General features: G+C 40.5%; 1 protein-coding gene across 1 annotated transcript; it reads right to left on the reverse strand.

Moving 5' to 3' along the window:
• Positions 1–4,750: 4,750 nt before the first annotated feature.
• Positions 4,751–14,742, reverse strand: LOC110978573 (gamma-aminobutyric acid type B receptor subunit 2-like). Its single transcript, XM_087139502.1, has 17 exons — positions 14,392–14,742; positions 13,801–13,941; positions 12,990–13,157; positions 12,358–12,465; positions 12,068–12,136; positions 11,517–11,717; positions 10,739–10,972; positions 10,016–10,079; positions 9,411–9,494; positions 8,673–8,823; positions 8,088–8,220; positions 7,607–7,720; positions 6,968–7,090; positions 6,543–6,720; positions 6,195–6,358; positions 5,453–5,581; positions 4,751–5,142 (listed from the first exon to the last, which is right to left on the reverse strand). Exons 1-17 carry the CDS (start codon positions 14,662–14,664, stop codon positions 5,077–5,079), a joined length of 2,400 nt encoding a protein of 799 aa, XP_086995628.1. The 5' UTR covers positions 14,665–14,742; the 3' UTR covers positions 4,751–5,076.
• Positions 14,743–16,402: the final 1,660 nt, after the last annotated feature.

A 16,402-nucleotide genomic window follows, 5' to 3' on the forward strand; every position in this document is an offset into this window, starting at 1 on the left:
TGAAAGTGGCCAATGACGAAGCGTGAACAAGGAAGTTATCCTTTCATATATTATCCTGTCAAGGGTTTTTGGCTTTAGTGATAAGATGAGCAATTACTTCATCCTCTGCCCAATGTCAGAAACCAATGAACATGACGTTACAGCAAATGTAGTCTAGAGCTTATAATCTGAGGGCCTGTATGTTTCGCGCCGATCTGAAGTTGGTTCCACTAAACCCTGATCCTGCGTAATGGATGGACCAGCGTTGGCACCACTGATCGAGATAAGATCCGTGGTTCTTTGGAGGAGAGGCAATTTCTATATGTGCGTACACTGCACTGCTGACCAGCCTATCCGTATGATTTTTATTATCTCCAAAACAATGGTTTCACTATTGCTCCTTTGAATTGATTTGCTTGTTGACCCTACAATTCTTCTGTCCTTTCCTCAAATTTGGATTTTTTCTTTTCCTTAACTCGCCTGGCTCGCTGTCCCGCCGCAAGGTCACAGCATACCTTTTTATTTTCACATTAATTGAATTAGTACTAAACTGCAAACAAAAGCCTGTACAGCACACGCAATATTGGACGCGCCCTAACGCTACGAGACGCCAATTAATTTAGTTTTCCATTCACAAATTAGTTTTAGGGTGTTGCCAAACGGATACTGCACAACAAAAGCGAATACTGGGGAAGGAGGAACTACATGTAAATTGGTAATGAAGTTGACTTGCCGATGATGCCGGTAAAAGCAGAGCGAGATCTCAGTCGATAGAAAATTCTCAGTTCCCTTTGTGTTGCTATAGAAAGACGTTGCATCATTATAATTGGGTGAACCATCCTCCATGCCTTTCCCAGTGTTCAACATTAGACACAGAAACATAAGGTAACGGCTATGCACAGTTATTTCAGTATTATTATGAACCATTCGTGTCAATCACAATAGGTAATTTTGTTTGGCGTCACCTTCTTCCTCGTTGCAAATGTATAAATGCTGATTACATTTAAGGGCAAGTTACGTCAAGAACCTGATTCTTAGAAGTAGTAATCAAGATGTACAGTAGTCTTAGTAGAGGTTGCAATTTGCTGTGGCAGGTATTTAACTCAAAGAGCTGGAGTAGAATTTCCCTTCAAAAAATATTGATAATGAAAAAAAGAATCGCTGATCGCGTCTGCATTGGGTGCGTGGGGAAAACTAGTTTACCTGAATCTGCTTAAGCAGAGGATTCAAAACTTACGATGACCAGATTTCCTGACTCTAATCGTTTTAAAATCATTTTCATCAAGCATTCAAGTTGCGTTCTCTGAAAGCATGTGCAATCTTTTTGACATCATTTCCAACGCAAGAGTAGTATCCCCTCACTACTGCGCCATAACATAATATTGCCCTTAGGACATGGTGTTTCATAGAGAGTGCCCTCGATCAGCGACAACTGAGTTAGTCTGGACATCACATCCAAGGATTCTGACTACTCTATAGGAATGAAGGGTCCGATAATAGCCGAAATCATCCCAAGTCGTCCTGTCACTATATTCGGCATGTCCTGATGGTACCGTTTAAATGATGTACGGTTATTCCCGGCTGGGTAGGTTGGCAAGCTGTTGAACGTAAACTCCCATCTCCTAGTGGCAGATGTTGATCCTACAATATTTGACTTTACGCTGAAATCGAATGTCTCCTCGGTAATCTCCCAAGAGGAGAATCTAGGAAGAATCAGGACCTGACGACGACTGGCAAATGTCCACACATACAGGGGGCACCACTGTAATGAAATAAAAAACACACGGGCTCTCAACTTGTTAGCCCTGACCCTTGCGTCACATCGTGGATGATGCCTGACCTAAGATTTTTTATCAAGAGTCGCCAGGGAGTCTTTAGGCAGGGAACCATGACTACAACTGAGTAGGCTTTGTCATTGTACTGTGTTTTTTGTTGGTTGTCTTCTGCCTGTGATTAGGTGGATTTTACACTGTTCGCCAAATTGTCTGAGTTTCTCCCGTTTCCTGTCAAAAAAGTTTCAGTTTTTACCCAAGGCTAACTACGACTTAACCTGTAGAAAAATTCATTCTTATTTAATTAGTTTCAGAAACTTTTGAAAGTGTTTTGAAGCAAAAGATGTCACAAGGGGAAAATCTTTTTTAAATGATGATTTTGTAAAATGAGGCGAAGAAAATTTATGGCTTGTTGAGCTCATGTTGTACAACTTCATGTAGTTTACACTCGTAGCACTGGCCAGTAAAACCGCGTTATGAGCTTGGCAGAGATCCTGAGTTGTATGGGATAGAATTTGAGGCATTGGTAGAACAGTGGTAGAACTGTGTCCTAATTAGCCATTCCCTATTTGTCATCTATGTTTGTTCGCGGGTACCACCTGCCATAAATCATGCAGCACCCTCATGTGACGCCCTCCCGTTATTTTCTGAAATGTATGCTGTACGAATTAATTCGATTGCACTAAAACGTTCTGTGTCATGTAAAATCTCAGCTGCTATCTTCCATTCAAGGAGAATCACATTAAGACGTAGTTTATGATGAAAGTGGTAAGTTAAGCTTAATTAGGATAGAGTCGGCCACAGATGTTGATATGCACAGATGAATTTTTTCTGTGTTTGGTTTCGCAATGCATTTGTAACATAAAGTCAGAGACTGTTAAACAAACTGTACACTACAGTAAACTGAATGCAGCAATTGGTACCACAAATCGGGAAGTAATAGAAACAATTAACAAAATTAGGTCTTCTAGAGTCTTGAAATTTACCAGTGATGAAGAGGGAACAACAAAAACTATTCCATTTCGATTGCTTGTGTTTTCTGGGTCAGACAGGTATCTTTTGATCGCCTAAAACAAAAGAAGATGAAAGAGAAAGTATCACCAAGCTGAATGTGCCGTGTTTAAATTCAGGGAAGTTAAAGCTGTAGACCGGTTTTCCTCCCCTGTTTTGCACATCGTCAACCACTCTGCGTTTCTCCTAGCAAACGTTACCACAACCAGACAATACTCAACACCATATACAAATGAGCTTGTTAGGCTACATGTCATCTGAACTTTATTGAGGTTCAAGCTACAAACAACACGTTTTCTCAAAAAACTTTTTAGCCATTTTTGGGTGTCAAATACTGATCGAAAGAATTGACTACGTGTATAACTCTGCACATTTTTGTTTTGAGAAAACGCAATCCATGATGGATGTCGACTAAACGGGACCTTAAAACTATGAAGAACTTTCGTTGATTCACCTGCAGTAAATTCAGTCGAGCTGACCTAACCCAGTTTCTTTTCAACAAAATAGACTTCAAAATCTGTTATAAATGCAGATTATTCCTGACATTTTATTTCCTTAGAAACTGTAAACTACAGACATTATTTTGTTCGGTCTGCTTATTTTTAAATGTAATTTCATAACTTTTCATCTGCGTAGGAGAACACCGAGTTGCGTTGGTGGTCATGTATCCCAGATTTTCAAAATTGAGAGGTCAGTTTTGGGCAAATATTTTCCCTTCAAGTCAAGCACTAGAGTGAGGTGATATTCATACGTATTATTCTAAATAAGGTGTGTTTTGTATCGAAGATATATTTCTGAAATTTGACACCACTAAGCCACGGCTACCCAACACGTTATGGAAAATTCGTAGTTTAATACATAACTTTATGTGTGGAACTACTGTGACGTATCAATGCCTGCGCATTAACGCTAGTCAGTGCCCAAGGCTGAACCTTGACTGGTACTTTAGTCAGCATTTTCCGTGTTTCGTGAGGTAAGAGAGAAGAAACCTTGGAAAAAGAGTTCCACCATCTGACAAAGAAGAAAATGAAAACTCAACCTGTGCACTTAGTTACGGCATTGTGAGTAATTTGATTTGCTTTGCTCTTTGAATGTACTAAGGGCAGTTTTATAAATTACTGGGGAGCAAGTCCTTTAGTATAAGTCTAAGCCAATTCAAAAGTCATTTGGTCCAGTAATAAGTCAAGTCACAAGTCATTTGATCACAGGTCAAGTCAAGTCACAAGTATATTTGGTCAGAGCACACCATACAAACGACGTTTTCAAACTGAAACATCAACCAATGTCATATATAACCTCTTTTAAACGCTTTGAGTTAAACACTCGAATATATCCTGCTGCAGCTAGTCTGGGGCAAGAGCCGAGTAGCCATTTTCAATGTTTTCCATGTTGCATATGGTCGCACATTGAAATTGTCGAACACGGTACGGTCACCGTCATGATGTATGATGTCTCCGCTCGCTTTAGTACTGCACATTTGGCAAATTTCTCACCCAAACTGGACATTTCTGGGATGAATGCTCAACAAATATCTGAATATGGGTAGTTGTCATAAAAATAATCTATTGGCGTTTCTTGAAGGCGGCATGTTACAACCACATAAACGTGGCATTTTACGCGGAAGGTTTCGGAATTCGAGATCAGGACGCCATTTTTGTTTTCAATTCTAGGTGCCGTCATGAACGTATATGAATATTTGTTACAAGGCTCAAACGAAGCTGCTGATTGGCTCTTCCGGAAAGTTGCAGAAGCAAATGAAAAACGTAAGCACTGCTGAACAAAGGTGCAAGACTAGCCACAGCCAAGTGATTAAGAAATGGCCTTGGGCAGACAAGTTTTCCGACTTGTGTTGGTAACAAGTCATAATGTGCAAGTCCAAGTCAAGTCACAAGTCGCAAAAATAGCAACTAGAGTCCGACTCGAGTCCAAGTCAAGTAACTCGATTCTACAACCCGGCTGGGGAGTACCCTCAACCCCCCTTCCTCCCCGTCATCGGAAGGCTGACGCCACTACGAGCTCCATCTTTCCCTTACAAGGGCGTGCAGATCCTGTTGACCCCAATTACTTTGTCCTGTTGTACCTTTTGTGGTGGCAACTACGAAGTATACTAGTGGCACTCTCCACCGTGAACTTGCACAAAGAAACGCATAACGTGCTCTTAGACCAGATTTTAATAGCAATTAATGAAGATACATACATAGTTTAAGTACTCAAAAATGCCTTTTACCACAACACGAAAATTATTTAGAAAGAGTTTGATATGCCGAGAAAGTGCACACGCAGACCAATCACAGCTTGATCTCCTGAACTGCATTTAAATGTTATCTGCAGAGTCTACAGTTGGAATATCTGCGGCCAACAGCAGCAGCTTCTCTCTCTTCTGTATTAAAAAAATTAAAAAGAGAAACACCGCTTCTTTATAATCTCCTTGAATAATTCGGAATATCATCGGTTAGTTCGGTGAAGTAAATTAGACTCAGACTTTAGCATAACAAGCCTTGTTAGGATCGTGAAGAAAAAATTCAGTCCAGCGAAGTGTTCATAATAATGCATTTCAGAAGATCGAATACCGATAGTTCACTGTGGCTGCAGAGTTTGGTGTTTGTGTTTCTTGAGAGATTTCATAATAAAAAAATGCTCAAGTTGGTTAAAAATCTGAGACGAACTTAAAATGATGTTTAATATCATACCTGTTTCAGAATGTCTCGCAAGTCCTTATTGACCTTTTTCTTGTCCAGAGAATGACGAGTGTGTGCAGCCGTGGATTGCATCATACTTAAACTGATAGTCTTCTCGTCAGCCGTTACAAGGAGGTAAACCTAAAGGGGGTAATGAAATACAACACTTTAACATCAAAATGATAACTTCTGAAGTAGTTGAGGAAATTCTAATCAGCTTGTGTGGCTCAGAATAAGAAGCCATTTATTGCGTTGTTACATTGCACCATGCTTTTTCGCATACGATACTGTGAAATCCTTCTGCGATCAATCCGCCTTGAGCAAAAGCATCCCTTTATCGATTGAAAAAGAGCCCTGTTGGTTGGGAGTATTCATTTTTGTTGGTTTCTATACGCAACCGCCACACCTGCATTTCATAGTCGTTTGTGAACCAGCGAAGTGCTTTTCCTACCTGAGGAGCGTTCGTTGCTAAGAAAATTGCACCCTCTATCGGTTGCACTCGGGGTCATAGGTTTTTTCATACACCTTAATTCTTCTGGCCTTTTAATAATTTAAGAGCGCGTGATGTGATAGGCTCGTAAGTGTGAAATCATCGCAAAATGACCTCTCCTTAGTCTATAGAATCAACTCCAGCTTCTATCAATCCTTGCAAAGTCAAGGAATCAGACTGTAGTTTTAAAAAGGTGTTGAAACAGTATTCATTGGTTACATGTTATCGTGTTTGATTGGGTATGGAATTGGCAACACTCTTTACCTTTGGAATGAAATTCAGGCCCAGCACTGTTGTATTGACTATGGCAGTTGCGAGTCCGGGAACAAGATACGCTATATTGACGTCATCCTGAAGTACGGTCGTTGCTGGGACTGTCAGCGTTAAGGTCACAGCAACGACATACACTGACGCAGCGATGTATTTACCTACCATCAAAACAGGAACGTGGTGTCTTTAGTGATCAATGAGTAAAACCAAAACGTCTGTGTAAATGATACGCATATATTGTGCATTAATCCATTGCTTTGCAATTTGAGGGTCCAATAACTATTGACCTAAATAGAAAATACGCAGGACTGAACAGAGGTGTACTCAATTCTGCGTTCTTACTGTCATTGAGCTGAGACACGGCAATGTTTCTTGTCTCCCAGGCCAAGAAAATACCGAAGGTCAACAGCACTCCCTTCACGCCGTAGAGGGCGATAGTAAAGTACTGAGCATTCTCACTGCTGCAATACCTTATCACAGGAACGTCGAAAATCTCCTTCTCGGGCTCGGTTGTATCAAGCTGTAAGGCGAGGATTGCATGGACAAAGCAAAGTAAATAATAACATTGGGGCTTTATAAGGCTGTCTGTTCTGAGCAGCTGCACCCCCCTCGTCGGTCAAAAAGAGCCATGTTTTATGGGGGCGCTCATTTTGTTGGTGGAACATTTATTGGGATGTGGACTTCGGCGAATTAACTCCTCCGTCAAGGATGACAATTGGCAGCCAAAAAGTGGCTACGATATCCAGGGATGTCCCGTGTACACCTACCTGGGGCTCAAGGTATCGACTGGTAACAGTAGTCGTATCCACGACAATCCACACGGCAAAGATGATGCAATCCACAAGCACAACTATGAAAACACCACAAATGAGCTTCCAGTCCGGTAAATCCTGCGGGTAAATGCGACAGGTAGAAAAAGTAAACAAACGACATTTTGTTACCTAAATTGAAAATAATCAAAACTGAGGCCTCGCATTTGCTGATTTTCAAAACCATGCACTGTCATCATTAATTTCTTTTGAAAGCTGAAGCTGAAGGATCTGCCCCTTCAACATTTGTCTTGATATCGCCGCAGTGTATTTATTCAGGAGTTGAGCCTTTAGAATTTTCTTCAGTAACATTTTTGAAGTCATTTTGACACCAATTTTGTGAAACTCAAACATATTGTTCTTTGCAGAGCACGGATTTTTCCCAGATGGGTCAGCCAAAAATGTATAATTTTCCCGCCAACCCAGGTTCTGAGATGGGCCAAAATAAGGCCGGAAAAGTCGATGATGAGGGAGACCGTGCCCTTCCCCTCATCATAGGCCAAGCCGAATATCTTACTGAGAAAGATTATAATTGTGTTTGGAGACAAATTTGTATGCCTATTAGATCAAAATCGCTTTTTCCCAAACATTACTCACAATTTGTTTGAACTTCTTCACTGCACGACTAAATATGGCGTGTATGCGGTACGTCTTCATGAAGATGGAACCGAATGCAAATGACAGCCCTAGGGAAATCAGAATCCTCTCCAGCTGAAAAATAAAAACAGTTGTTGTAGATCCAAAGAAGGTTTCCAGTCTCATTCGGACTGTCGGGGGGATTGTGAATGAATAAGACGACATCATCTAAATTACAAAGTTCTATGGAATCTACACATATAAAACTTGTAGCATGTGCAAGTTTTCCATTACAAATATGTCATATGTCCATTTAAAATATGTCAGAACGTGAATGTGAGATCCACTCTAACTTCGGCATGGTTTTCATTTTAAATCGTCTTGAAATATTTGGAAATCAGAGGTTTAAAGCAGGTCAGGATTGGCTGATGATTCAGTGAATTTCAACGAGATTCGGTAATTTTTCTGGTGTGACTACATCCCTCTTTACTTTATTACTCACATGACACTTGACGACGATAGCCGTATCAGACAAATTCGTCTTGTCCCAGCCTGTGGCAAAGACAGAGGCGTAAAGAAGCAAACAACCAACCACAGTCAGATTACCAAGCGAAGGACTCGACATCTTGATGGCCCTGGAATTTAAAAACAAGAGAAATATCAGGAGTTTAAACTGGAAAACAGTTCTATTACTTGAAGACGCAGAGACGCACCTTACTCGCAGCGGAGGGCACTGTAACAAAATTTGAGCCTATCATCATGGGATTTTTCTTGTAATTAAATTGGCATCCGTATGTTTAGAACCTTAAAACAAATCGGGCCACAGTGATCATATGCCATTGGGCATTAGCTTAAGACTCCACGTTTTGGTCTATCCCTGTACAGATTGTCGTACATAGGCCTGTTTCAAGCAAGACTGGTTCTATACATCCATCTAACTATTTTTCTTTGCTTTTGATGTTGCATTTGCGAAAGTCACCAACTCTCAAATGGCAACAATCTTGAATTAGTTAAAACACGTTCAAACTCCTTAGCCAACCCCAAACCCCTTAAGGCATAATAAAGTCAGAACCTCGGTTCGTATTACCTTCTGTATTTGTATTTGACATTAACGAAGAGGAAGCCTAACGCCAAGACAGCGCCGATCGACGTGAGGGAGAATAGAATCGCCCGTACGGTAGACGATACCTCCAGGATCTTAGATCTCTGTGTTATACCATCCACAGGAACATGGCCGCCTGAACGGAGATTACAAGTCACAGGAAAATTTCTCGATGTAACCCTTACACTTTATGACATAATTTTCCCTATAGCACAATTTCTGTATCAATGGCCGAGCACAAAGCAATACAAACACAGAAACCAAAACTACCACAGCATGAAAACAGTTTTACAGGGTGTATTATTCCGAATTATTGAGTCTCCAATGTGAAATGATAATACATTGCACATGGTCTCTTTTATACTGAAGACGTTTTGTGACAACAAAGGACTGCCTTTTGTTTTGATGAACTATTACAAAATGAAACACAGAGGCGGCACAGGAACGCGCAATATATTAACATGAGAAACTGAAAACTGAAACTAAAGGGGACGTAACTATGCCTGATGCTGGTGTATATTAGACACGCCTTTAGGGGCCTTGAGTTGATACTCTTCAAAAGAACAAGGATTTCTTGTCAAATTTTAGAGCTCTCTATGTGAAAGCGATTGTTACATGCAACTATATGTCGGTAACCTATTTCATACCTCACATGATAATGAGAACTTGCATTCGAGTGCACATTCAGTATTAACTAAGCCTTTACCAAAATTTCAGCCTTACCTTTCCATCTGATACTCGAAATCCCTGAATTCACCAACATTTTCTTCTCTATGTTGTACTGCATCACGTTATTCAAACTTGTACCTGTCAGGGTTTAAATAAATATCTGTCACTTTGTATGATGTTCAAGAAACTACATGCATAAGCATAATGATAAACCTTGGGAATGTTTTAGAGGTGTGAAATGTTTCTTTTTGTGTAAAAAAGACACAGAACAGAAAAATGTCTCAATGGATTTGAAAAAGCACACCCTTTGAGTATTTTTGACCATTTAGTATGGTTCATTGACTGGGAGACATGGAAGACCCTAAATGACGCCTTTTACAATGCCCTGTTGGAGACAACCACAGGTATTGATGCTTGAGCGGCACTGATGACTTGTGTAATTTCTTTAATAAGAAATAAAGACCCTCAGTGTTCAGCTATGGTCCTATGCTTGTTGCTTTCTCTTAAAAAAAAAACCTAAAAAAATTCCTAAAAAAGGAACTAAAGCCCTTATGCCGATAGCTATTTGGTGCAAAATGCGTATGGATTTCATTGTTGCTGATCAGGCTAAACTTCTTTTTCAAAAATTAAAAGAAATGTGAATACTGTGATAATTTCACCTTGAGCCTGATCGACGTATACTGTGTCCACTTTCCGTAGTCCGTCCTCAATGCGAACTCGACCCTACCACGAAATCATACCAACATTTTTTTAAATCACCATCCATTTTCTCACTTGTAAGAACTATTATAAAAGAAATCAAACTCTGGGTTTGTGCTTGGGAAGAACAAAAACCAGTGAATAGTAGAAACTTATACACCGTGAATGCAACAAAAAAGAGTAACGAATGTGATGTCAATTGGAACCAGGAAGTGCTGTAAAAGCGAGTAGAGCTCGCACGCTTGCTGGTTCACGCGTTGGTTCTGCACTAAGGCCTTTTTACATAGTTACACAATGACGTAGTCACTTCGGTACGCCATAGCCACAAAGTGGTTGCTCACGTAAGGAGTTTAGAAGTTTAGATGTATAAAATGTATTTTGTACAAGGGCCATACGGTCGAAAGGAAACTGAATTTGGTTGAAATGGCAGTGATTTGAAATTTTTTTCAGTGTTGTGTGGGAGTTTTGTACACGAGAACAAATGAAATACCCCACAAGTATTCTTATATAGGGGTGTATGCGCGTGTGTGTCCCCTCTTGTTCGCCAACCTTGGAGGACGAGAATCCTGACTGTTCATATTACAGTCCGCTATGGGCAAACAAAATTCGGCATGCAACGCAGAGAGACCCCATCGACACATTACGCCCCCCTCAACTCCCCTCCCACCAAAGCACAAGATTACCGTCAATCCATGGAAGTCCATATTATCAGCGTTGCGTAAAATCACCCTTGCCATGTCCACATCTGAATAGCTGAAGTCTTCAAGCCTACGAGGGGGCTGAAGACGCTGCAGGTCCGCTATGGAGGCATTCAGGGCCAGTGCTACAGACACGATGCCGTCGTACGTTAACGGTATGACGTTGCTACTGAATGGGTAGATATTGTTGTAGTAGTCGTAATGCTCCTGCGAGGGTTTCTGTGCACAAATCACACCACATGATAACAGAGAAAGTTCAAACATATAGCAGCCAGTACGGTTAAAAATAATCCATGCAAGCCTGAAATTCATTGCTCTTTGGGATTATCAGTATTTGTTAAAATGAATTATTTTTATAACAAACTTCCGGACATTACTAGATTTTATTCAAAACAAAGGAATCTTGCATGCAGTAAACTTCTAAACAGCAGTGGAGTATTAAACCAACCTTAAAAGAAGAAGCGTTCTGCCGATTAATTAAATTAGGGCATGGTAGCAGTTTTCTTTCACAGGGAGCAATGTACAAGTTTAAATTTAGTCATTTCTCTATTTTCTCTTTCCATCTGTCGTGATCATTGTAACATTGGAAAGATTGACGGAGCAAGTTTTCCTCTTTTCCTGTTATACCTTGTTGCAATATTCGGCCCAAGCCCTGAAGGACGGTTAGGCCTACTAGTTTAGTTCGACACTTTCTTCTGTCTATAACCTTGTTATTGTTTCAGTCTGTTAATTTTCCCATTTGACTACTTCAGGTTGTACGTACCACGCCGTTAAAGTCAAGCCCCGGCAAACCTACAAAGCGCTGCCCGCGGTCGAAGTGGATCGCTGAATCAGCGGCAGCGAGGATTTGCTTTGCCGTGCAAGGTTGGATGTCTGACTCCGAGTTGTTGAGCCACCACACAAAGTTGGCAAGGAGAGGCGGTATCCACACGTACTTTGCACCCGTCAAACCAGCGATGTAGGCCTGGTTTATCATTTACAAGTTGGTGTAAAAGAAATTTCATCACGATCACGCGTACCATGTCTTTTTTAATCAACGGATCCTCTCTTTAATCAAACGTCGATGTCATTTGGATCACGTAAACTGAATATAAAGCAACAACACCACTATTGCCAATGCATGTCACGTAATTACAAGGGCTCACGGGGGCACAGGGGTATTCTTTCAGTGCCCCTTCAAAAATGTGCTCACCTTAAAGTACCTCATAGAATTTCAAGCCATCAGTTGCGCCGGTGACATAACTTTGCAACGTAAGTCAATATCACACACGTCTGAAGGAACGCCTATCCAATGCAAGTTTCATATGGGCTCACCTGACAGAAGAGTTTCAGTGTTGCCGCTATGTTGGGGAATCCAGTGTAAATAATTCTGACATCCTGCCGCTAGAAAAACATTTGCAAAAAGCTATACATTAAAAACCTTAACGTGAAAGTGACACCATCTTGTGACTTCTTTGATGGGCCTGTTTTGTTTGAACTCGGCTCTAATTTATGCAGTGGTGGTACTTTTGTTATTGCTCTGCTTCTGGTTTTGTTGTTTTTATCGTTAAATTGAAAAACCTCCAATCGACATTTATTCAAGAACTTGTCTGAGTGCAGCATACCTTTAAATTTTGAAGATGGATGTCTACCATGTTGATATTCTTAATTCCTTCCGATGCCACGATCTTGATGTCATTAGTTTCCAACATTTCTCGCAAGTTCTTCATATGCTTCAAAATTAAATGTGACGAAAGGATTATGGGACTGCCTGCTTCCGCACCTAGATCAGGGCCAGCTTGTAACCGAATTAATAGTTACAGGAGTAGGTGATTTATCTTACGCTTGGTTTCAAACGCCACTTTTTCGAGTTCATTCTTTTAAAACTTTCAACAGTACGAATACAAACATGTTTCAAGAATGTCGACGGCCCGTCAAATTCAAATGCGTATAGCTTTTTCTAGAGGTTGAGAGATGATGTTGAACTCATGCGGCCGCAGAACATTCGGAAAACCGAGGGTACGGATGCTCTCAAGCAGTGTGACGCTACAGCTGTTTTTTCTTAAATATGTAAGCCTCAAAAAGTCAAGTTGGTAAACACTGGACATCCCTATACGCACCCGTTCAAATTATGCTTAAATCATCCATCTTATCCTACCACATGTTTAATTGGCATTGACCAATTACATAAGTGGATGGAAGTGTAGAAATACCTTTGAGTTTTCGTTTCGTGCAAAAAAATGCAATACTATCTTACAGCCTGATAAAAGGAGTTGTCCTCAAAGATGCATGCAATCCGCTTCCATCCCATTTCTTTGATGAATGCAACCACGCCCAAGAAATGGTCTCTATCACTAGGGTAGGCTCTGACTGTGTACGGATACACGGACCGGTCTCCTAACGCTGGATTTGATGGTATACCAATCTGTCCGTTAAACAATCAAAGCGTTTCGGTTTATAATAGAGAGGCGACTGAGTTTCAGACAGACAGAAAGACAGACAGATACACTTCCATTTATGTTGCTTCACAGTCCTTGCTGGAAATATATGGTTTCCTTTTCTGTTCAAACTTAATTTTGCCTAAGTTCGTTTTAAAATCATTCATTTTAACATGGAATCGAAAGCGTGACAACCATTGTCAAATTCTTATTTTTCAAGCAGAAGGTCAGGAAAATATGGCAATCAAATTTAAACATTTGACACTACGGTTATTATATTTGGTGTTAAAATTTGAGCTCACCCGTTACACCATTGTTGGAGAACACTACAAAACGTTAGTAAACTATATGGACATTTATAATTTCAAGATGTTTGGATAGAGAAAAAAGTATTTGTGAAAATATAAGTTGATATGACGATGAAAAGGCAGTAAAATTCAATGGAAATGAAAACCTTGAAATTAAAATTGAAAAGGATGAGAAATATAGCTGCAAGAAAGTTTCTTGTCTTGGTTACTTACGTTCACTTTAGCATTTCGTAATGTACATCTGATTCTGAGATGAGTCAAGCAAAGTAATGCAGTGTTTTAAGCAGAACGGTCAAACCAGCTAGAGCACGTTGCAACTCGCCTGAACTATGTTGTATCTGGCCGCCACTCTGTTGACAACGAACGCTTCCTGTATTAAAAGAGGGCCCCATAAAACAGACACAGGAGGTCCGCTGTAGACCAAGTTGTACAGTATTTGTAAACCTTCCCCCGGATCAGCTCTCTGCAAATTATTTGAGCAACAAAAGAAATACACAGGGGTTTTTCAACGGATGTTGACTCAATGAAGAGCAAAACCTTTTTTAACCGACCCCAAGAAGCGTGCATACTCAAAACAAAATGCCCTTTACTAATTATTTAAAAAGATAAAATAGGAATCCTTAATCTTTGAATGGCGAGATTCTTTGACGTTTGTTGTATCCTGTTTTGTTTGATTTCCTCCAGATTCATTTTGAAAACAAAGTGCTGCATTATACAACGCCCAATTTTCGTCGTGATAGACAAAGCCGAATGCCATTTCCACAGAGTCTTTGGCGTTATATTTTTCACTACTCGATTTTGAACTTATTCCATAATCTCGTTTTCCCTAACCAGATTGGACAGTGACATCAAACGTAGAATCATAGAACTCAGTGTCAACATGTTCGTTGAAAGTCTGTCAAAAACCACCTACCCCAGTCCAGTTCCATCTCATGATCAGGTGGTAACCGTCTAGGATCCCGTCCAAGCTGTTGATGTGGTCAAGTGCCGTCTGCGCTACCTCTTGTTGCGTACCTATCAAAGGACTGTTGGGGAAAGCGAACATACCGCCTATGTGAATCACGCATTTTGCGCCAAAAGCAGTGGCATTGCACGTGTTGTTGCTTCCTGCAGATCCAAGCACCGGGAACACAGCCAAAAACAGGCCGAGTGCCTTGGTGACAGGTCTCTGCTGGACAGCAAACATCGTTGAAAATGGCAGGTGACGAAGCGTGAACAAGGAAGGTTTCACAAGTTATCCTTTCTTATTTTTATTCTGTCAGAGGTTTTTGGTTTTAGTGATAAAATGAGCAATTACTTCATCCTCTGCGCTATGTCAGCAACCGAGTAAGCATGACGTCACAGTAAACGTGGTCCACAGGCGCATGTAAGCTAAGGGCCTGTCTGCTTCGCGTGGATCTGAAGTTGGTTCCAGTAAAACCTGATCCCGCGTAATGGATGGTGCGAACCAGTGTTGGCACCACTGATCGAGAGAAGATCCGTGGTTCTTGGGAAGAGAAGCAGTTTCTATATGCGCGTACACTGCACTACTGACCAGCCTATCCATGTGATTGTCATTATCTCCAAAACAATGGTTTCACTATTGCTCCTTTGAATTGATTTGTTTGTTGACCCTACAATTCTTTCAAATTTGGATTTTTTTCTTTCCTTAACTCGCCTGGCTCGCTGTCCAGCCTCAAGGTCATCCGCACACCTTTTTTATTATTACATTAATTTAATTATTATTAAATTGCAAACAAAAGCCTGCACAGCACGAGCAAAAGTTTCCGTTCACAAATCAGTTTTGGGGTGTTGCCAAACGGATGCTAAACAACAAAGTGAATACCAGGGAAAGGAGAAACTACATGTAATTGGTAATGAAGTTGACCTACCGATGACGCCGTTCAAAGCAGAGCGAGACTTGCACTTCATTATTCCGTTCACGCCTCAAATTCAAAACCAATCTCAATCGATAGGAAAGATTTCCTTTGTGTTGATACAGAAAAATGTTGAATCATTATAATTGGGCGAACCATTTTCCATGCCTTTCCCAGTGTTCAACATTAGATACAGACATTTAAGGTAATGGCTGTGTACAATTATTTTAGTATTATTTTGAACCATTCGCGTCAGTCAGAATAGACAATTTCGTTTGGCGTCGCCTTCTTCCTCGTTGCAAATGTATAAACGCTAATTGCATTTAAGGGCAACTTGTGTCAAGATCATGATTCTTAGAAGTAGGAACCAAAGTGTAGAGTAGTCTTAGTGCTGCGGCAGGTATTTAACTCAAAGAGCTGGACTAGAACTTCCCCTCAAAAAATAGTGATAATGAAAAAAGTAATCGCTGACTGCGTTTGCATTGGGTGCGTGGGGCAAACTAGTCTACCTGAATCTGCTTAAGCAGAGAATTCAAAAGTTACGGTGACCAGGTTTCCTGTTTACAAGTGTTTTAAAATGATTTACATAAGCATTTAAGTTCTGTTAAAAACTTTAATTCTTTTCGACTTCATTTCTGCTTCCTGTGGGATTTTTTTTACGCAATAAGTTTTTGGGGTAACCAGACTTTAATAAAGGCTTTAATCGCACCTCTGGAGATTTTTTTCCTGTAGGGAAATCCGACATTTCATTTTTGGAAGCTTTCTAAAGGCGTGAAGACTAGTCTCCTCTCAAGCTCTGCAATGAGACCACTTTCCAACCCAAAAGTACATGGTGTATTCCCATACTATTGTGCCATAAAAATATTGCCTTCCGGACACGGTGTTTCATTGATGCGCCCTCGATCAGCTGTAGGTTTTGTCATTAAAGAATGCATTTTGTTGTCTTCAACCTGTGATTATGTAGACTTTTCATTGTCCGCCAAGTTGTCAGAGTTTCTTGCGTTTCTTGTCAAACAAGTGTAAGTTCGTACCCAAGGTGACTACAATTTTATATACAGAAAAATTGAT

Source organism: Acanthaster planci, linkage group LG07 (genome assembly GCF_054643075.1).
Source record: "Acanthaster planci isolate LZ-2023a linkage group LG07, COTS_SCS, whole genome shotgun sequence".
Lineage (NCBI taxonomy): Eukaryota > Metazoa > Echinodermata > Asteroidea > Valvatida > Acanthasteridae > Acanthaster > Acanthaster planci.

What these genes read in the sequence shown, in the direction of transcription:
- LOC110978573 (XM_087139502.1), bottom strand. Translation starts at nt 14,664, where the DNA reads ATGTTTGCTGTCCAGCAGAGACCTGTCACCAAGGCACTCGGCCTGTTT. An exon ending in GCCTGAATTTCATTCCAAAG is followed by an intron (nt 5,582 to 6,194) that starts GTAAAGAGTGTT and finishes TACCCCCTTTAG; the next exon opens with GTTTACCTCCTTGTAACGGC. An exon ending in TGCGAGACATTCTGAAACAG is followed by an intron (nt 5,143 to 5,452) that starts GTATGATATTAA and finishes TTTTTAATACAG; the next exon opens with AAGAGAGAGAAGCTGCTGCT.